This window comes from Acanthochromis polyacanthus, chromosome 3 (assembly GCF_021347895.1).
Source record: "Acanthochromis polyacanthus isolate Apoly-LR-REF ecotype Palm Island chromosome 3, KAUST_Apoly_ChrSc, whole genome shotgun sequence".
Taxonomy (NCBI): Eukaryota; Metazoa; Chordata; class Actinopteri; family Pomacentridae; genus Acanthochromis; species Acanthochromis polyacanthus.
In genome coordinates, this window is record NC_067115.1 from 46,251,507 (window position 1) to 46,273,539 (window position 22,033).

Consider the following 22,033-nt stretch of genomic DNA (forward strand, 5'->3'; position numbering starts at 1 on the left):
ACCAGAAAACACAAACTTTACTTCAGAATATTCCAGTAAAAATGAGCTGAAACATTTGGGAGAAACTATCACTAAAATATGATCAACAGGGAAACTTCTAACATTCTGATTGTTGGAAATCAAATCCAAAATCCTTGAAGATCTGCTTCCAAAGGAATCTTTCATATTTGGTAGAATATTGAGAACAGAAATGGAAGGATTTCAGGATGAATTTATCCAGCAGATTCTTGATGTGTTTCACATGGATGGATGAAGAAAATCCAGCAGATTGACTGTGATGTGATTTGATGCTAAAAGGTGATGTGGTAAAATGAGTAGAGGAGGGGCTTTGAATGTCACTGATTTACAAACAATGAATGGTTCCATGAAATGACTTTAGAAAACAGGAACATTATCTGTGCTTTACCTTAGCGCCTCATCTTTGTCTCATTCTCTTTAACATGTGATTTCCATCCTTTAAATGATCCCATTTCCACATGCAGCTTTTCTTCTACTGGAAAATGCTTTAGAAGCAGAACTTCAGTTCACACAAAGCTACAATGTGGAAGAACAGGAGGATTTGTACAGGAGGAAATGTGTCTTTGTGAAGGATTGGATGGAGAAAGGAACACATTGAATGGATGAAGATGTTCTAGTGATTTTCAAACTAAACTGACTTCAGATTGCTGCTAGAAACAACATTCTCTGCTAATCAAAGCTGTTCCAGTGATCAAAGGAATGTTCCAGAATTCATCTGAACTACTCATTCTAACACGCTGTTTATTGACAGAGAAACATTTTGACACGTTAAATGTTAGAACAACATTGTGAGATGATCAGGAATTAAAGAATGTTTTCCTCTTCCTGCTCAAAGAAAAGTTGGATCTCCAACATTTCCACAGACTGACTCTATCAAAGTCACAAGCAGATATTTGTCTTTTCCTTTCTGAGCTGAAATGAAAGAAGTTCATTTCTAAACTCTTTCTGATGTTTCTCCATGTAGAGAATGTTCCAGAAGGAGATTTCATGTGGAGAAGAACACATGTACATTGATGGAGAAGATGTGAACCTCCAGAACATCTGTTCTCCTCCTGAACTATTGTGAGGAGCTTTAGGGACACAATCATGAATGGTTGCTGACAAACAACGTTCAACCTGTCTGTGAATACAATTCTATCAAGTTTGCTCTCTTTATGCACAACAAACATCTGGACTTTATGTGGAATAATAGAATGAGAACTGGTGAATTTTAGACTCACAAATGTAGATTTTTAAAGGCTGCTCTGAATTTTATTGCTTTTAAAATGATTTGAAACTTTTCTTTTCCTCCTAATAAAACTGTCAAATAGAAGTTCCTTCAGACTGTCTCAGATTCTCATGTTCTAAACTGATGAACCCCTGAGAAGTTCATTTATTTGAAGCTGTCTGATTTGATTATATGTTTTTCTTTTCTGCTTCTCTTCTGCTTGGACCAGTGGAATTGTAGGACACAGTTGGTGCCTATTTGTTGTTTAATTAAGCTTAATAAAAAAAATAAAAAAAAAAACTTGGGGAGCCAAATATCCCAGAATGCATTTAGACCAGCAGCAAAGACCGAGGAGGAAACTTTCAGAGGAAACTCAAGTATTTTGGGAATCCTGCTGTGACACAAAATGTAGTTTTCAGATGATTTCAGGTGAGAAAGTGGTTGTAAAAAGGTCCAATGTGTGGTGAGTTTCTCCAGATGAAGCGGATTAAAAATGAGCTCCAACGGTTTCAGAGATGTGAGGTCCAGGTTAGACAGCTCTGATGGACACTCAGCCTCACTGTAGAGCTCCTTATCTGGACCAGACTTTACAATCTGCTGCTCTGACGCTTCTATAGCGCTTCAACAGGATATTAGTAGTTTATGTTGAGCTAACCGTCACACTTTGACCTCACACTTTATTTGGATTGTTCAGAGAAAAATCAGTTTGAAAGACGTTAAAGTTCATAACTTCAGATTGTTCATGTTTTACTCGCTCACTGACTGTGATAAGAACAGATAGAAATTAAAACAGAGAAGATCATTTATTTACAAGTTTGGTTTCTGAGTCTTTTCACCACTAAAATATGGAGTTTCTGTTCTAGTCTTTGTAGAACTTTATATTTGCTTTTAGGGCTAAATTTAATTAAATGTAATTAAAAATGGAGACAAAAAGATAAAAACAAAAATAAAAGCATCAGTTTTACTGCTTTAAAAAAGATATTTTTTCTGTTTTCATTTCTGTTGTGGAAGAGGATAAACGTTGATTATTCAGCATGGAAAATTAAATTCCACTTATCAACAAATAAGCAAACAAACATGAAGATCAAAGTGTGTTATTAGTCATTTATTGAATAAAATGAAAGTTCTAATAGTTTAAAACTCACAGTTAGACCAAATAAAACTGAAGAAAGATGTGTTAAAAATTTTTGATCTTGTTCAGGAAAAATCAACCACTGCACAATGAAAATAAAAACCAAGTTAGATATTGATTACAGCACAAGATCTGTTCAAAGAATTTAGACCATGGAAGGGTTAAAATACAACATAATGTGAGGAAAACCTTTAACGGCCAAACACAACATTTATAGAATTAAACAGGCAAAAAAAATGTTGAATTAACAGAGTTCAATGTAATCTGGATAGTCCTGGTGGGTTTAAATTCTACTGGAATCATATCGAGGCTGAAAACATTTTTATCCAGAGATAGCTAGGGTTATGGGAGCTTTGATGGAAAAATAAAATCTGTTAGAATTTGTCGATGAAACCATAAATTCAGAATCTTATAAAAAAATAACTTATTGAACCACTTATTTATTGTAAAAATGAAAACTGGATCTATCAATAAGACACAAATGACAGAAGAGCACAGAATACTTTGGAAAGAGTGATACAGATGAAGGAAGTTCTCATTTCATCACTAGAACAGGACTGAAAGACTCACATCAGGATCAAGTGTGGCTGCACAAAAAGCTGATTTTCACTGGACAATAATGTGTGAAAGTCTGTCAGCAGTTTGGAGATTCACTGCTTCCTCTCTCATTTCACACTTTGTGCAGCTCAAATGCTTTTAGTTCAAGTGAGCGTCAGAAGAACACCACATCCTGATTTTCACTCTCAACATTTGACTGGAAAAAGACGCAAACACCACATTTGGCTCCTGGAAGAATCACAACTTCATCTTTGAAGAGGAACAAGTTTACAAGGAATCATTTAGAAGGATTTGACAAAGAAACACATTTAATCCATGAATGTGAAAACATGTTTGTGAGGGACAGAGTCATGGAGAGACTCAACCATCTGTTCAACACTGTTTCTGTACCAGGAGGAGACTCTGGAGACAAGACTCAGCACAGAGACACTGAGGAACCAGGATAGAAGAACCAGAATCCAGGATAGAGAGTTTCAGTGAATGTGGTGTTGAAGGTGTGGAGGTGGATCAGAGAGTCAGAGGAGACTCCGTAGAAGGACAGAGTTCCAGCATCAACATCCACATAAACTGAAACTCTGTCAGAGACTGAGGAGGACTTGATGGGTGTTTTACTGTTATTGTGCCATGCAGAGTAACCATCATCATCAGAGCAGCGCAGACTCCAGGACTGATCATTAGATCCAAACAGACAGTCATCACTGCCTCCTTTCCTTCTGATTCCTCTGTAACTCACTGATACTAGAGCCACTCCTCTCCACTCCACCTCCCAGTAACAGCGACCAGTCAGAACATTTCTACACAGCAGCTGAGGATACGGGTCAAACCTGTCTGGATGATCAGGATAAAACTGATCTTCCTTCTCCACATATGCCACCCTTCTGTTGTTGTCAGACAGTCTGAGTTTTCTGTTTATTGTGTTTGTGTCGACTGTGAGTTGACAGGAATCTGATGGAGAGAACAAACACAACACAGCTGCAGTTATTGATGGATCATGTGATCAGTATTAAAGCTTTGATGATGACCTCAGAGATGTGACACTTTGAAGATGCTTGAATGTGCTGCTTTGTTTCCATCAATCCATTCAAACACACTTACACTTCCTCAGACCTGGTGTCAACCATCGGACTCCAGCAGGCGTCACCCTGAAAGGAGGAGGACGGTCAGAGCAGCAGAGACTCTTTCAGCAGCACACATGGACGTTACATGGCTCTCACACTGTTCCACTGATAAAGGACCAGTCCAACATGGAGACACAGACACCTGAATGCAGCATCTCTGAAGTCCTGTCCTGTGCTCGTCACGTTCCAGCTCAGTTTACACTCATTATTCAGCTTTACTCATTTATGCTTCCTCTGTTTATGGAGCTAGGCTAACAGTTCACTCACCTTCGTGTCTTTGAACTAAGCTAGGCTAACAGTTTAGCCTGCTTTGTGCCTTTGAACTAAGCTAGGCTAACAGCTTACCCTGCTTCCTGTCTTTGAGCTAAGCTAGGCTAACAGGTTCCCCTTCCCTTCAGTCATGGTGCACAGCTGAGCTAACAGTGTTCTTCTGCTTCCTGTCTTTGTTGTGAGCTATGCTGATAGTTTCCTGAGAGTGTCTGTCTGTCTGTACCTGAGAGTTTCCAGTCTACAGTGTGGATCCTCCGCTTTAACGCTCAGCATCTTCTCTCCTGAGTCTCCTGGATGGTTGTAGCTCAGATCAAGCTCTTTCAGATTTGAGGTCTTCAAGCTCAGAGCTGAGGCCAGAGAAGCACAGCCTTTCTCTGTGACCAGACAGCCTGACAGCCTGCACACACAAAACAACACAAACCTGACGGACAACACTTGGCTGGATGTTTCTCACTCTTTCTTTTCTTCTTCTCAAGCAAATCAACAATCTCAACAATTAGTGGGATTTAATCATGTCAAAAATAAACCCTGACAAGTCCTGCACAAGTTGAGTAAAAGCTCATTTGATGAATCCCATCAGCAGAAATGATTGTACTCAGGTTAGCTGTTTATCCACTGATAGAAATCACATCAGTTTCAAAGCATGAGTCCTGACCTGAGAGCTTCCACTTTACAGTGTGGACTCTCCAGTCCAGCAGAAAGACTCGCCACTCCTGAATCCTGCAGGTTGTTGTTACTCAGGTCCAGCTCTGTCACACTGGAGGACTGGGAGCTGAGGACTGGGGACAGAGCTCCACAGCTTCTCTCTGACAGATTACAGCCACTCAGTCTGAAGAGACAAAAAGCACATTATACTGATGAAACAGCAGCAAAATGAAAAATGATCTTCAGTCTCCAACTACTTACACAACTTTGTTGGAGGCTTTGACCACTGGCAGCAGCCTCAGAAGAGCCTCCTCTGAAGCAGAGTATTTCTTCAGGTCAAATACATCCAGATGTTCTCCTGATGACAGTAAGATGAAGCCCAGAGCTGACCACTGAGCAGGAGACAGTTTATCTGTGGACAGACGTCCTGATCTCAGTGACTGTTGGATCTCCTCCACTAGAGAAACATCCTTCAGTTCATTCAGACAGTGGAACAGATTGATGCTTCTCTCTGCAGACAGATTCCCACTGATCTTCTCCTTGATGTACTCCACTGTTTTATGATCGGTCTGTGAGCCACTTCCTGTCTGTGTCAGCAGGCCTCGTAGGAGATTCTGATTGGTCGGCAGTGAAAGACCCAGGAGGAAGCGCAGGAACAAGTCCAGGTGTCCGTTTGGACTCTGTAAGGCCTCGTCCACAGCTGTCTGGTAGAAAACTGTTGGATCAGGTTTGTTGGAGGTTGTTTGTTGTTGTTTTTCCAACAGGTTGATTCCAGAGTTGATGAAGGTCTGATGGACATGAAAAGCAGCCAGAAACTCCTGAACACACAGATGGACGAAGCAGAACACCTTGTCCTGGTACAGCCCTCTCTCCTCTTTAAAGATCTGTGTGAACACTCCTGAGTACACTGAGGCTGCTTCCGCATCGATGCCACACTCTGTCAGGTCGGACTCATAGAAGATCAGGTTTCCTCTCTGCAGCTGATTAAAAGCCAGTTTTCCCAGAGACTCAATCATCCTCCTGCTGTCTGGACTCCAGTGTGGATCTGTCTCAGCTCCTCCATCATACTTGACCTTCTTGACTTTGGCCTGAACCACCAGGTGGTGGATGAACATCTCAGTCAGGGTTCTGGGCAGATCTCCTCCCTCTCTGCTTCTCAGCAGCTCCTCCAGAACTGTAGCAGTGATCCAGCAGAACACTGGGATGTGGCACATGATGTGGAGGCTTCGTGACTTCTTCATGTGGGAGATGATGCTGCTGGCCTTTTTCTTATCTCTGAATCTCTTCCTGAAGTACTCCTCCTTCTGTGGGTCAGTGAACCCTCTGACCTCCGTCACCATGTCCACACAATCAGGAGGGATCTGATTGGCTGCTGCAGGTCGTGTGGTTATCCAGAGGCGAGCAGAGGGAAGCAGCTTCCCCCTGATCAGGTTTGTCAGTAGCACATCCACTGAGGTGGACTCTCTAACATCAGTCAGGACCTGATTGTTGTGGAAGTCCAGAGGAAGGCGACACTCATCCAGACCATCAAAGATCAACACAACCTGGACGTCTTCAAAGTTACAGATTCCTGCTGCTTTGATTTCACTGAAGAAGTAATGAACAAGTTCCACCAAGCTAAACATTGTCTCTTTCACTACATTCAGCTCTCTGAAAGTCAGTGGAAACATGAAGTGGATGTCCTGGTTGCTTTTGTCTTCAGCCCAGTCCAGAGTCAACTTCTGCGTTAACACTGTTTTCCCGATGCCAGCCACTCCCTGTGTCATCACTGTTCTGATTGGTTTGTCTGTTCCAGATGAGTCTTTAAAGATGTCTTCTGCTAAGATGGTTCTTTCTGCTCTGTCTGCTTTCCTGGATGCTACTTCAATCTGTCTGACCTCATGTTCATCATTGACCTCTGCAGTCCCTCCCTCTGTGATGTACAGCTCTGTGTAGATCTCATTCAGGAGGGTTGGCTGTCCTGCTTTAGCAATGCCCTCAAACACTCTCTGGAACTTCTTCTGCAGACCACATTTAAGTTCCCGTCCACAAACTGCAGGAAGTTCTGAATGAAAACACAAGAAAGAAAGAGTGAAGTAGAAGTAACCTGGATATGAAAGCACCAAAGTAGCAATAAAGTGAAGGTGACAGTTTGTCCCCCTAAAGACTGATTGTGTGATGATATTCTGAGACTTTAGTAAATGTTCTGTTGATCAGCAGCTTCAGTCTTTACACAAATCCTCTTACTGCTCTGCAGACAGTCAGCCAGCTTCTCCTGCTTCATCTTCCTCAGGAACAACACTGTGATCTGCTGAAACATCTCTCTGCTGCTCCTCTCATCATCACCCTCCAACTCCTCCTCATCCTCCCTCTGACTCTCTGAGGAGCATTTTGGGTAATCTGGACTCGCAAGCTTCTGCATCTTCTTCAGCTCCTTCTTCACAAAAGTCACCATGTTTTCCTCCAGCAGCTGGAACACAGAAATGTGTCAATGAGTCCATCAGTGAAATCATGGAGCCAAACATCAGATCCATGTTGGACACACTGACAGTCCACTGGTCTACAAAGAGCAGCATGGAGACGCCTGAACACAACAGATGGAGAACAACTTGTCCATGAACTCACCATGAATATGGAGTCCAGGTGATGCTGCTGGTCAGACTGAGCACTGGGAACCTCCGAGTTCTGCTGCTCCACTCTGTGGATCAACATCAACAGTTAACTCTAACTTTATCACACAGAGACAAACACCAGCTGAAGGTCCATGATGTTCATTAGAGATTCCAACATTAGTCTGTTTTCCACTACATGAACTTTCTCTTCATTTTGGCTCATCATCAATCTTTGTTCTGACCACAGGAACCATCCCTGTAGAACCTCTTTCAGGACTGTTTCTAGGAGTTCAAAGTTCCTACTTCAGGGTTGGAACTTCTGAGAGAACCTGGAAAACTGCTCTGTAGGTCTTGATGCTGACCGATTAAACTCAGAGAGGACAACAAGAACCATTTTTCTGTCCTCTCCATCCTCATCCAGCATCAGTCGTTTCCATCAACAATGTAATATATAGGCAAACATGTAAGCTAACATGCAGGCTAACATACAGGCTAAACTACAGGCTAGCATGAAATTTAACATGCTGGCTAACATACAGGGGAACATATGGGCTTACGCACAGGCTAACATGTAGGTTAACATACAGGCTAACATACAGACAAACAAGGCTTATATGATCACAGAACTGGTGTTTTGTCCAGTAAATCTATTTCTTGATATTTTAGTGAACTCAGAGTTCTTGCTGTGATCCACCTGGTTCTGTTTTTAATGTCTCTGTGGATGATGTTCACGTGATTAGCATCACTTCTTCAAAACATTTCTTCTGTTGGATGAGGAGCTAATCTGCTATCAAACTAGCAGCTCTGAAACCTTGTTCTGAACGTCTTATCCCTCTGCAGCAGGACCTGGTTCTCCTCTTAAGTTATAAGGAAGATCCTTAGACTGGTCGCTCTTGAAGGACACACAGCTGGATGCAGATGCAGGTCCAGACAACTCTGGTGACTGATGGATTCTGGTAAATCAAGACAAAGTTCACTAGGAAGGAGCATTCCCTTTAGATTCTCTTGGAAACCATGGTGTCAGGATCTGTGCTCCTCTGTAACCTTCTCTGAGAACTTCTTCCTAATCAGCAGCACCTGAGCAGAGGCTGGTTCTCCTGCCTCCAATCAACTCTCCTCTCAATCAAGCTCTGGCTCAGATTTCACTCTCTGTCAGACCATCAGCCTTGACACATCCCTCCACTGAACTCATTCATTCCTGAGTCAATGTTTTCTTGTGTTTCTGGTTAGTGTTCTCCTGTACTCTTGTTCTACTTGGTTCTGTTCAGCTTTAGTCTTTGCACTTCTGTTGGTTATGTCTTGAGTCATAGTTTTGTGTATTTTGTGTTTCTTTGTCTCCCTTTGAGTTTCATGTTTTGGTGTTCAGTTTCTGTTAACTTAGTCTTTAGTTGGGTTTTGATTAGTTTCTTGTTCTCTGTAGCTCACTGTCCTGGCTTGTTTGGTTTACCTGATTGTATCGAGCTGTACACCTGCATATTTTAACATCCTCTAAATAAACTCCTGCTTCACTTAGTCTCTGGTTTGCTTGTTCTCACTAGTGGATTCTCCCTCACCAAAAGAATCTGACACATGGAGGTCATAGCAGAGTTTCAGAGGGATTTAATGCTGGAATATATTTGGAACAACTGATAGAACAGTCGGTAGTTTAATGTCTTTGAAGATGGAAGTTAAACATTAATGTTAAACTAAAGCTGTAATCAGTGATGAGGCCTTCAAGTTCATCAAGGAGGGACGATAGTTCCAGAACTTTGCTTTCTCACCTCCATCACTCACTGATGGAACAAGTCAGTTTATCTGAACTTTGTGGTTCGGAACATGATGTATGTTTTATAGAACTTTATGTGGTGCTAGAAAACATGATGTTGCTGAGCCTCATATGTAGAACACAGCATGTAAACGGGTCATTCCTACTATTCGGTGCCATTTCGGCCTTGTTTAATCTATTAAAAAAATGTTAAAATTTCCAATTTTTTCGTCTTTTACACACGTGGACAAAATTGTTGGTACCCCTCAGTTAAAGAAGGAAAAACCCACAATTCTCACTGAAATCACTTGAAACTCACAAAAGTAACAATAAATAAAAATTTATTGAAAATTAAATAATCAAAAACAGCCATTACTTTTGAATTGTTGATTAACATAATTATTTAAAAAAACAAACTAATGAAACAGGCCTGGACAAAAATGATGGTACCTCTATAAAAGATTGAAAACTATTTGACCAGAGTGACATGATTAACTCAGGTGTGTCATTTAATTGACATCACAGGTGTTTCCAAACTCATAATCAGTCAGTCTGCCTATTTAAAGGGAGACAAGTAGTCACCCTGCTGTTTGGTGAAAAGGTGTGTACCACACTGAACATGGACAACAGAAAGCGAAGGAGAGAATTGTCCCAGGACATCCGAAAAAAAATTATAGACAAACATCTTAAAGGTAAAGGCTATAAGACCATCTCTAAACAGCTTGAAGTTCCTGTGACAACAGTGGCTCATATTATTCAGAAGTTCAAGACCCACGGGACAGTAGCCAACCTCCCTGGACGTGGCCGCAAGAGGAAAATTGATGACAAATTGAAGAGACGGATCGTTGGAATTGTATCCAAAGAGCCCAGAGCAACCTCCAAAGAAATTAAAGGTGAACTCCAAGGCCAAGGTACATCAGTGTCAGATTGCACCATTCGTCGTTGTTTGAGCCAAAGTGGACTTCATGGGAGACGACCAAGGAGGACACCACTGCTGAAAAAAACTCATAAAAAAGCGAGACTGGAATTTGCAAAAATGCATGTTGACAAGCCACAAAGCTTCTGGGAGAATGTCCTTTGGACAGATGAGACCAAACTGGAGCTTTTTGGTAAGGCACATCAACTCTATGTTCATAGACTCAAAAACCAAGCATACGAAGAAAAGAACACTGTCCCTACGGTGAAACATGGAGGAGGCTCAGTAATGTTTTGGGGCTGCTTTGCTGCATCTGGCACACGGTGTCTTGAAAGTGTGCAAGGTACGATGAAATCTGAAGACTATCAAGGCATTCTGGAGAGAAATGTGCTGCCTAGTGTCAGAAAGCTTGGTCTCAGTCGCAGGTCATGGGTCTTCCAACAGGACAACGATCCAAAACACACAGCCAAAAACTCCCAAGAATGGCTGAGAGAAAAGCGTTGGACTATTCTAAAGTGGCCTTCTATGAGCCCAGATCTGAATCCCATTGAACATATGTGGAAGGAGCTGAAACATGCCATTTGGAGAAGACACCCATCAAACCTGAGACAACTGGAGCTGTTTGCTCATGAGGAGTGGGCCAAAATACCTGTTGACAGCTGCAGAACGCTCATTGACAAATACAGAAATCGTTTAATTGCAGTGATTGCCTCAAAAGGTTGTGCAACAAAATATTAAGTTATGGGTACCATCATTTTTGTCCAGCCCTATTTCATTAGTTTGTTTTTTTTAAATAATTATGTTAATCAACAATTCAAAAGTGATGGCTGATTTTGATTATTTAATTTTCAAAAATGTTTTATTTATTATTACTTTTGTGAGTTTCAAGTGATTTCAGTGAGAATTGTCGGTTTTTCCTTCTTTAACTGAGGGGTACCAACAATTTTGTCCACGTGTGTATGTTAAGGATTACTTATCAAACTATAAGAAAACTATATTGGTCCAGCTCAGGATATCAATAATCTAATATTTTTACCAAATTCTTTGCATGTGACAGACAGCAAATGTCCACCCTGTTACAGGACATTCTCACATCTATTACACTATGTTTCCAAACCACTCTAGCTATAATAATTACATTTAGTAAGAGCTAAAATGTCCCTTAATTTACCCTTGAAATATCTATTTTGAGAAATATTAACAAAGAAGTATATGTACAAAAAATGTGCTCTATTGTAAGGCACAACACAATTTGAACACATTTCTTTTCAATTTTAAGATAATTTCAATGGAATCTATATTTTTTTAGTGATTTCATTATACTAATTAGAAACTGCAAGTAAACACAAAGACATGCTAAATATTTCAGACTTTTTATCTAATTCTCATCAAAAAATAATAAGGTAACAGGGTGGACAGACGAGTAACAGGGTGGACAAGACGTCACAGAATGGAGCTAATATTTGTGAACAAAATTTTATTTAAAAAAGTAAATTTATTTAACCTTTACATGAACATTAAAATTATTTTTTTTAAAATACTTCCAACAAGTAAATAAAAATATCATTAACTAGTCATATGAAAAACATCAAAAACGTCATTAGCATCAGCTTTACATACGAATTCACTGAAAAATATAAATCATTAATTAGAAATTCATTCAATAATTTAAAATAGGAAATTCATTCAATAACTAAAAATAAAATAATCAATTTATAACCAAAAATAATAATAGAAGACAACATATGCTGAAGAAAGATGTTTATCCACCTCTGTTGTGTCCACCCTGTTACTGTGTGTCCACCCTGTTACTGTGTGTCCACCCTGTTACTGTGTGTCCACCCTGTTACTGTGTGTCCACCGTGTTACTGTGTGTCCACCCTGTTACTGTGTGTCCACCCTGTTACTGTGTGTCCACCGTGTTACTGTGTGTCCACCCTGTTACTGTGTGTCCACCCTGTTACTGTGTGTCCACCGTGTTACTGTGTGTCCACCCTGTTACTGTGTGTCCACCCTGTTACTGTGTGTCCACCCTGTTACTGTGTGTCCACCCTGTTACTGTGTGTCCACCCTGTTACTGTGTGTCCACCGTGTTACTGTGTGTCCACCGTGTTACTGTGTGTCCACCCTGTTACTGTGTGTCCACCCTGTTACTGTGTGTCCACCGTGTTACTGTGTGTCCACCCTGTTACTGTGTGTCCACCCTGTTACTGTGTGTCCACCCTGTTACTGTGTGTCCACCCTGTTACTGTGTGTCCACCCTGTTACTGTGTGTCCACCCTGTTACTGTGTGTCCACCCTGTTACTCTACAAAACGGTAACAGGGGGGACATTTAATGCTAAAGCTGTCCCTTACTGCTAATGTGATGAAAAACAAGATAGCACTTAGTGACAACCGAGGAAGATTTTTAGCATATTTATTAACCATATTTTTGAAATTACCAAAAAATATAATTTTCTGCTATAAAACAGGGTAACAGGGTGGACATCTTATGCTTTACCACGTCAGTCAAGCATTCTAAAATACTTAAAAAAGGTTGTTTAAAGAGAGGTACTTATTTTGCTTCGATTAGTTTGATTTTCCCTCCAAAAGTGTAAGCCACTTCCTATATCAAGTGACTAGATGATGTATTGGGGGGGCATGTGCAGAGATCTTTGTATCAAAGTAACAGGGTGGACAGTTGACTCAGGGACACAACATATTTTGAATATTTTAAGCAGTAAAAATGTATAAATAACAAAAAATAACATTTGGGGAGGTAGACTATAAACAAAGCTGTGCAACAATCGTGAAAAGTGTTGGGTTTATTTTATTACTATTACTTTTATGTGTATTTTTAATTGAGCAAACATGATTTGGGACATGGGAATTTGGCCTACTTATCCAAAAATAAGGGTAATTGTTTAAAATTGAGATATTCCTGCATACATATCATTGTATATTATGGTAGAGAACTGTTAACCATATAAGCCAGGCTTTTGAAAATTAGTATTAGGACATTTTTACCAAAAATATGCAATGCTCTGTCATGGGGACTCAAATGGCACCGAATAGTAGGAATGACCCAAACCTATTTTAAATAGTTCTAGTTGTCTCCTACGGCTGACTTACTGTGTCCAGTAGGTGGCGCTTTGACTAGAACTCAGAGCTGAGATGTCAATGTCCTTCAATAAAGTCACAATTCTGTTAAGGTTGCATCAAAGAGCTCTTGAGACAACACCGACCATATCTTAAACTGCTTCGATTAGTTCCCTATATTGAGGCAAATCTCTGAACTTTAACTATAGGAGGCGCTATCGAGCCATGCTGCCATGCAGACACCAAAGAACCATATAAAATATTGAGTTCCACCACTAAGGAGGCATGTGGAAACTTTCAGAAGCAGAACAGCAAGAATATTAATATTAATATTAATAATAACAGTAACATATGAGAGGACATTAAGCTCTGCTCACATGAGATGAAAACTAATCTGGATTTAAGAAAACATATTACAACAGATTTCAGGAAAATCAGTAAAGAGATAATTTAACCTTTGGTCAAAAGTTTATGTTCTGAACATCTTACCCCTCTGCAGCAGGACCTGGTTCTCCTTTAAAATCAACAGATTGAACCTTAGACCAGTCACTCTTTATGGACACACAGCTGGATCCAGATCCAGGTCCAGGTGGATTCCTGTCAATAATGATGCAGCAGTGATGTGATGCTGAGCTCTGACATGCAGCAGAGTCCTGGACAGAGATGGTGCTCTCACCTCTGAGCTTTGCTCTGGTTCTCCTGTTCCCCACACAGAGAGCTTTTAGAGGGAGGGACTCCCTCCTCTCTGTCTTCACACTCAGCCATGATGCTCAACTCACAGCAGCTCACACACACTTTCTACCTTCACCTGCACAGGAAATAAACATCATTCATCCACTCAGATCCTGCTGGAGAAGATCAGCTGCTGCACTTCTATCAGTCCAGCAGATGGAGTCATGGAGCTGCAGAGACTCACCCACAAACCCAAAGTCAGAAAGACAAAACAACAAAGAAACATCAGCAGCTCATCAAACTGACTCAAGTCCATCAATAATCTCATAGAAATATTGACTGATTGCAGTCAATCAATAAGCTAATAATCATATTGATCCATGTTTAAACAGCAGTGATCCACAGTTTGTGCTGAAATAAGAAGTGACCATGTAGAAACATGACTCAGCAGAAACAAACCGCAACATTGCTGAAGTTAAAGCAGCAAACAAAGCAAACTTACACTTTATTCAAAGCGCTGAAGAAGGAAAAAAGTTTCCAGTCCACTCCTGGACGCTCAGACAGGTGATCTGTTTCCTGGAACCAGTCAGAACTCCACCTATGAGGAAGCAGCAGGCAGAGTTTCACAATAAAAGCACATTTTACAGGCTGATTCCCACTCATTTCATGTGACCGATTATTTCAACATTCAACCGTTTTCATGTCACTCAACATCCAACACAACTTCTACAAACCCTGTGCTTAATGAAACCAGAAGCTCCCATCAGGCTGTAAATCTCTGACAGTTAATATTTCCTAGAATGGAATCACTGGGACAGAACCAACATCAGCACATTTCCCTCAACATGTCTGCTCTCAATCTCATTTTATGCTGCATTTAAGAAACATCTGAACATTTCTAGCATTTGGTTTCTTCAAAGTGTATCAGGTTAACTTTATTTCACTTTAAATCTTTTCCCCTCCGCTAGACAGATCAGATCACAGGTTGTGATTGACAGATAATAAGAACAACTCATGTTTAGAACTGTCTGACAAACACAAATAATATTTACTGATAAAACATTGATTTCAGCATCAGTTTGAGAACTCCTGCTGGTTGGGAACACCCCAACATGTCTGAACATTTGGTTTAAATTCATGTACAGACTCAAAGTCACAACAAATGATGTGAAATACCCCCCCCCCCCCCCCCCCCAAAAAAAAATGCAAAAATCACAAGAAAAAGGTGCAAAATTCGTTTTTTAAAAATGCATAAAAGACATAAAAAGACACTAAAATTACCATAAAAATACTCAAAATAGCAACAAATGATGTGAAATAACCTCATAAACACTGAAGTCACCACAAAAACATGCAAAATCACTTTTAAAAAATGAAAATTGACATTGAGAAGTCACTAAATTATCATAAAAACACTTGAAATAGCAGCAAATGATGTAAAATAACCTCAACAAGACTGAAACCAACACAAAAAGGTGCAAAATCAATTTTCAAAAATACAAAATCAACATTATGACGTTACTAAATTATCCCAAGAACACTCAAAATAGCAACAAATGATGTAAAAAAAAAAAAATCTCAAAGACTGAAATCACCACAAAAAGGTGTAAAATCACTTGTAAAAATGTATTGAAAAATAGAAAAAGGCACTAAATTACCACAAAAAATACTTAAAATAGCAACAAATGATGTAAAATAACCTCAAGACTGAAATCAACACAAAAAGGGCAAAATCACTTTGAAAAATGTATGAAAACAGAAAAATACACTATATTATCACAAAAACAATAAAAATTGCAACAAATTATGTGAAATAATCTCATAAAGACTGAAGTGACTATAAAATGCGCAAAATCACTTTTAAAAAATCAAAATCAACCTTAAAAAGTCACTAAATTACCATAAAACCATTCGATATCTCAAAAATGATGTGAAATAACCTCAGTAAGAATGAAATCACCAGAAAAATGTGCAAAATCACTAAAGAGGCAATCATGTTTCAACATGAAGAAAAATTTGCAAAATCACCACAAAAAATGCAAAATTGACATTAAAAAGTCACTAAATTACCATAAACCAGTCAAAATAGCAACAAATGATGCGAAATAACTTCATACAAAGTTGAAATTACATCAAAAGTCATCGTTTAATAAATGTTGTCTGAATGTTTCTCTATCTACCTTTATATTTAATATATATACCGTTATAGGTGGCTTGCAAATGACGTCACATCCGCCTCATTACATTGCTGAGTGCAGCGAGCGTGGCCAACATTCACTCATCGGTCAAAAATGCCTTTGTGTGTTGTTTTAGGTTGTTCTAATCGATCAAATCGCAAAATTGATAAAGGATACTTCAGGATTCCTCGTGAAGAGATGAAAAAAGGGCCTCGCACTAAGGATTTTACGAAAAGAAAAATGGCTCGCTAACATTTCCTGAAGTTCGAAGGGAGCGGAGTCAAAGAATGCCAGAGTCTGTGGCGATCACTTCGTTAAAGGTTAGTGAATTATTATGATATACATGCTTAGAGCCTTTCTGTGTTGGTTTTAAGACCCATTCTTTAAAGATTGGTAACACTAACTACCCACTTAACAAGCTAACGTTTGCTGTTTTTAGCTTGTTTACTGTCACAAAACTGTCACATTGAAGGATTATTTACCCTGCCATGCAGTCGCAGTGCGCGGTTATTGTTTCTCCATCTTCTTTTATCAACAACCAGGTATGAGTTGGTGTTTTTGTTAAACATTGCGAATGTTTCACCTGAAAAGAACAGTAGAAACACGTTTTAGCATCCACCGAGCTAACACCCCTAGCAAGTACAAGTTTACATAAATCGTTACTTACACGGCTTTTTATGATGCAGGATTTGTCTTTCAGGATCTTAACTCAGACTTCTTTAACCCATCCACAGACAAAGAAATTGTATGAATCCATGCTTTTCCAAGCCTTCATTTGTTTAGCAGTGCAAAAGCTTGTTTGTAGCACCAGATAGTTTGAGATATCAGGGAACTGAACTGGCAGATATTTTTCCAACTCGTAGGTCAAATCCTTCGTGGATAACGCATACGGATCTATGCCATCACAAAATTTGAGTTTTTCGATGTATCGAGTTTGAGAATGAGAATCTACAGCACAAAAATACTCCGAAAAAGAGTCGCGTTTTCCTTGCTCTGCGGCAGTCATTTTGGTTGGCCTGACCACCACTTCATTAACCGGAAGTTAATGCCACCGCTAAAGTCACGTGTTTGCAAGCCACCTATTGCATTACACTAACTCTGTTTGTCCCTGTGTCCTTTCTCTGAGTGTCCCTGGTTCCATAGCTGATGCTTCAGATCTGTGGTTGCTGTCCCACCAACTGGTCTAGTCTCCATCATGTCCACTGTGGGATGCTGCTGCTGACCTTCCTCCAGCCCACTGCTTCCAGCTGCTCATTTCCACCAGTCTACTCTGCATCACCCTCACTATATTTGATATACTCATCTACACACTGAATTTTACTACCAGCTATATATGTAGTGTGCTTATTGCCAGAGCTGTGCATCTTAACAGTAAACTACGAATCAGTTTACATGTTAGCTTCTACTTTGGATGTATCGTCTGTCTTACAGGCATGTCATTGGGAAATTACCAAATAAGTGAATCCTTGGAAGCGAGGGAGCGGAGCATGCAAGAAACCTTTGAAATCTAAAGGCTGAAATGGTGCATTCTGGTGAACTCTGACACCTAGAATTCTTTAAACATGAAGGCTTAAAAAAAATGTCTGTATGGGACCTTCTATTAGTTCTTATTAGTAATAAAATTCGATAACTTCACTCTTACACTTTAGTGTCACCAAAATCACTGGCGCCTTCAATTGGCTCCTGCTGGTCGTAGTGCAACTATTGGTTTGATACTAAATAAAAAAATCTGAATTTAAAGGAATTTTTATAATTTAAAAAAAAAAAATCAGTAACTTCATTCTTATCAACTGTAGATCTCTACCATAGGAGCCATCAATTGGCCCCTGCTGGGTGTACTGCAACCTGTGGTTTGACATAAAAACATTTCTTCGTAATTTTAAGGAACTTTCATTATCAACTATTAATTCAATTATTTCACTCTTATACACTGTAGAAAAAATCTACTCCATCCAACCATCAAAGGGGTCCTTGTGATCAGACCTTCAGGTTTTTTACTTCCAAGTATCGTCTGTTCAGGCCTTAACTTTAAAATCTCATCAGCGGTTTAACATTCTGGTTGGAATGAATGAACGCTGAAACCTTGTCAGAAGGCGTCTTATTGTTTTGTTCCAGTGCTCAGTCCTTGAGGTGACCGTCTAAACACTATAGTTTGGTATCTTGGTGTTCTCTGATCCTCTCTTTGGGGACCATTCCAGGTTCATTACTGTTCACTATCATTGTTTTGGACCAACAGGTGCATTATGGATCTAAAAGATATAGTACTACACACATCAAGAAAAATACCATCAAAGCTAGTTTAATTTGTAATCCTTAAACTTCACACACAAGCACACACACTAAATATTGTACACAACTTCACATGGCAATAAACAACCCAAATGAACAACAAGTCCTCAAATTCATACGACCACACAGGTCGTATGTATGTGCCCCTGAATAAGACCCATGAGAGCGTATTTCGGTTAGCGCCCCGACGGGAGACAGGAAGGCATTACGGGATTTAATTCGCAAAATGGCTTTTCCCTCGCGAAACGGCTTTTCCCTCACTTTCGCAACACGGGTTTAGGGTTATGGTTAGGGTTAGTGTTAGGTCAAAGTTTGCTCATGGTGACGTTTCAGCTGAGACACCGGAGTGTCGATATTTACTCAACCGCTAGAGGTCACTTAACGTCAAAACGCAACACTCGGTCGTAATCGGGGCGTGTACAGACAACCTATGTGGTCGTTTTATCAATGAGGACAGTCTCCAAATAAAATAAAATTCAGTTACTTTCAGTGATTAATGTTCCACAATCGACCAAAAATAACCTCAAAACAAAACAAAAAAAACATTTCTCTGCTATAACAAAAATATTTGAGATAAGTAACAACAACTTCTAAAAAATCTTTAAAATTATGAAAAATAATGAAATATCAGATCAAGAGTAGTAGTTTGACCAGCAGGAGCCAGTTGATGGTTCCAGTGATTTCAGAGACACTGCAGTGTATAAGAATGTAGTTACTGAATTTTATTACTAATAAAATAATTATAAAATCCTTAAAATTCCGATTTTTTTATTATGTATCAAACCAAGGGTTTTAGTATGACCAGCAGGAGCCAATTGAAGGCTCCAGTAAATTTGGTGACACTGCAGTGACACTAAAGTTGAATAATTCAATATTTGTGTGTTTTAGCTGTTGCAGCGGTTTTGCTCGTTGCAGACAGTCCCTGTTCACTCCTCAGACACCAACGTTATTTCTGCAGCTTGAAAGACAGTGACTTTTGATCAAACTGACCTTGTAGCACATTGTCTAGCTTACAACGATTTGAAAGAGGCATCGTTTATGTTTTGACAACGTATATTTCATGAGTTAATGATGCTGGAAGTCCCAATCTGTGAATATCTTTCCAACTTTACCAAACTTACTAACGTTCCAGTGAGGCAGCTTTCTGTTCTATGATAAACCTGATTATTAAAGTCAACATACTGGAGGAGATTTAGGATTTTAACGCTTTAATCACTTGAAATAAGACCGCTGATAGTATTGACAGGGAAACAGGCAGTGATCAGAGTAAAATCCACTTAGTTTGACTGCAGGATAGCACGTTAAGGGGACGGCTAGTGAACGGCCTCCTGCTGTCTGGATCCAGTCAGACCGGGTCTCTGCCGGTTGTCAGGCCGAGCTCAGGCCTCCCTGAACGGCTTGGAGCAGCTCCTCACTCCGCCTCCTCCACAGGCTGATTCAGGCACCACAAAGCGGAGATACACGGAATAAAAACACCATATTCAGCTCCTGATCACCAGTTCCCTTTACTGTATTGCAAGGGCGTAGGTTTGGTCTCAACATTGGTAGGGACGATATAACAGCATAACCTGCATGTACACTTTTTGCTGGGGACGGGACATAATTGGTCTCTTTCATCTTCTTCTCCCTTATTTTCTTCTCTAAAGTGCATCAGTGGGTTGAGCAATTATGGAAAAAATCTAAATCGGGATTAATTGAACTTTTTACCTCGATCATGATTAATGTAGATTATCTGAAAAAATGTCTGCATAGGCTGCAAATTAAAATATTTTTAAATAAGTAATGTAGAAAATAATTAAATACATTTTAATTAATAAATAAATGCACTAATAGGTATTTGGTTTCAAAAGTGTAAAGTCACAACATGCTCTAGCCTTCTTTCCTTCTAAACCAGGCCGTTTACAAGAAGAAAAGCAGCAGCATGTGTGTTTTTTTTGACTGTCAACACTTTCCTGTGAAACACAGACTGGGACCTCTCTCTCTAAGCAGCTTCTTGCTCACGTTTTTCTGGTTCTATATTTTCCAGCAGAGTTCACGACATTTCTCACAGTTTAATTAACGTTAACAGTAGAAAACACATACAGGAGGACAATTCTCTCTAAGCAGCTTCCTACTCGAGTTTTGCAGGTTAGCAAGTTCACACAGTTTAATGTTACGCTAACTCTGATGCAGGTCGGACTTTCAGTAGCAACATTAGTGGTGTGTTCCCCACGTCCACAACATTGACGTCTTTTTACATTACTTACAGTGTCCTCTGCTGCTGCTGCTGGCCGAAAAAAAACTTCTAATATCCCTCCTCTTCGAAGTGGGCGGAGAAGGCGGCATGTTTATTTCTTGGGTATTTCTGTCGGGGCTGTGTGAGTGTGCGTATGTCCGCACCCTAAATGGCATCGGGGAGATCCTACGCTACTCTCAGCTTCACTCAGCTCAGTGAAGCTGACCCCCCACCCACAGAAAAAAATCCAAGCAAACAGGCTGAGTGGTTAGTGCCTCGTTTGTGCTGATTTGTGCCGTTAAAATTTGAGATATTAAAGATTATTTTTTTTAGGTCATTCAGAGGTCATCATCCCCCCGCTTGCTCCAAAATGAACCAGACTTGTCTACTTCTTTAGTGCTTCGTTTAAATGGCGATACGTTGATCGGTTTAACCGAACCTTCCAGCTCCACACAAAGTTTCTGCTGCTTTTCTGAGCAAATGTCCAACATTAAAGAGTTTAAAAGCTGCTGACATTACCTTCACACGGAGGACGAAGCGGAGGAAGTAAACTGCGCCACAGCCTTGGAAGAACGAAGCTGAAAGTTAGAGAGGCGTTTGGGTTCCAGAGGAAAAAAATCAGACATCAGAGAGTTCAGCTGGAGATGAACCGCGTTTAAAGGCATTATGGAGGATGTTTTTTTTGTTTGTTTAATTTGTCTGATTCACATAAAATTAATATACTGACCTTTAGTGGACTTGTATGTATGGTCTCTAAAAGAATTTAAAAAAAATAACTGTGGACATGGCAGGACCTGAAAAACATCAGTCAATCAACGCGCTCGGACCGAGGGTTTGGTTTGCTCCCTTTCCTGTCAATCAAAAATCTTCCGGCTCAGGCCTAGTTACGTAGATTACGTATGCCTTGGACTTACGTGTTTTGTGCATAGATATACATAGGCTGAATCCCAAACCGCCCCCTACACACTCCCCGGCTGAATCCCAAACCGCCCCCTACACACTACCCCTCCGTTTGCGCGTTCCCGCGGAGGGTCCTCCGTATTAAGGGCCGTCCCAAACCGCGTAGTGCGGAGGGAGAGTGAACTGTTCAACCCTTAAATAGCGAGTCTGCATCGATGCTCACTCTGGACAACTTTTTCAGGAAGTGCAACGTCGAAATGGAGGAGAAAACAACATATCGATGTGAGTTCCACATGCGTCCATTATTTCTCCCACGCCCTTTTCACACTGACAGAACATCACAAAAAGAGTGATGTAAAAAGATAAATCAAAAGAAACAAATCTTCTTCTCTGCTGACGTTTGATTTAATTGTGCATCCCCTGACACCTTAAAATTTGAACACAGCTGACAGAATTCATTTATGCATTTGTTGGATTTGAAATGCCAGATAATAGGATTGGA

The 22,033-nt window shown here is 40.0% G+C and overlaps 2 protein-coding genes across 29 annotated transcripts in view; both read right to left on the reverse strand.

Moving 5' to 3' along the window:
* The window catches only part of LOC127533427 (gastrula zinc finger protein XlCGF26.1-like), a 277,821-nt gene that overhangs the window by 80,617 nt on the left and 175,171 nt on the right, over positions 1 to 22,033 (reverse strand). The gene's annotated exons all lie outside the window — the stretch shown is intronic.
* On the reverse strand, positions 2,316 to 21,291 carry LOC127533425 (NLR family CARD domain-containing protein 3-like). 5 transcript variants are annotated; one of them, XM_051946437.1, is made up of 11 exons: positions 21,151 to 21,291; positions 14,453 to 14,548; positions 13,955 to 14,076; positions 13,768 to 13,875; positions 7,553 to 7,625; positions 7,175 to 7,397; positions 5,210 to 6,992; positions 4,959 to 5,132; positions 4,527 to 4,700; positions 4,011 to 4,057; positions 2,316 to 3,860 (listed from the first exon to the last, which is right to left on the reverse strand). In XM_051946437.1, exons 3-11 carry the CDS (start codon positions 14,041 to 14,043, stop codon positions 3,331 to 3,333), a joined length of 3,201 nt encoding a protein of 1,066 aa, XP_051802397.1. In that variant the 5' UTR covers positions 14,044 to 14,076; positions 14,453 to 14,548; positions 21,151 to 21,291; the 3' UTR covers positions 2,316 to 3,330. The 5 variants fall into 5 exon arrangements, with proteins under 5 accessions (XP_051802397.1, XP_051802393.1, XP_051802392.1 ...); XM_051946433.1 differs by having other exon boundaries at positions 13,955 to 14,080; XM_051946432.1 differs by having other exon boundaries at positions 13,955 to 14,086.

Excerpts from the sequence above, each read along its gene's own strand:
- LOC127533425 (XM_051946437.1), bottom strand. The coding sequence starts at position 14,043 with ATGGCTGAGTGTGAAGACAGAGAGGAGGGAGTCCCTCCCTCTAAAAGC. Across the intron at positions 13,876-13,954 it reads AACCAGAGCAAAGCTCAGAG|GAATCCACCTGGACCTGGAT; the intron begins GTGAGAGCACCA and ends CATTATTGACAG. Across the intron at positions 4,058-4,526 it reads TGTAGACTGGAAACTCTCAG|GGTGACGCCTGCTGGAGTCC; the intron begins GTACAGACAGAC and ends TCCTCCTTTCAG.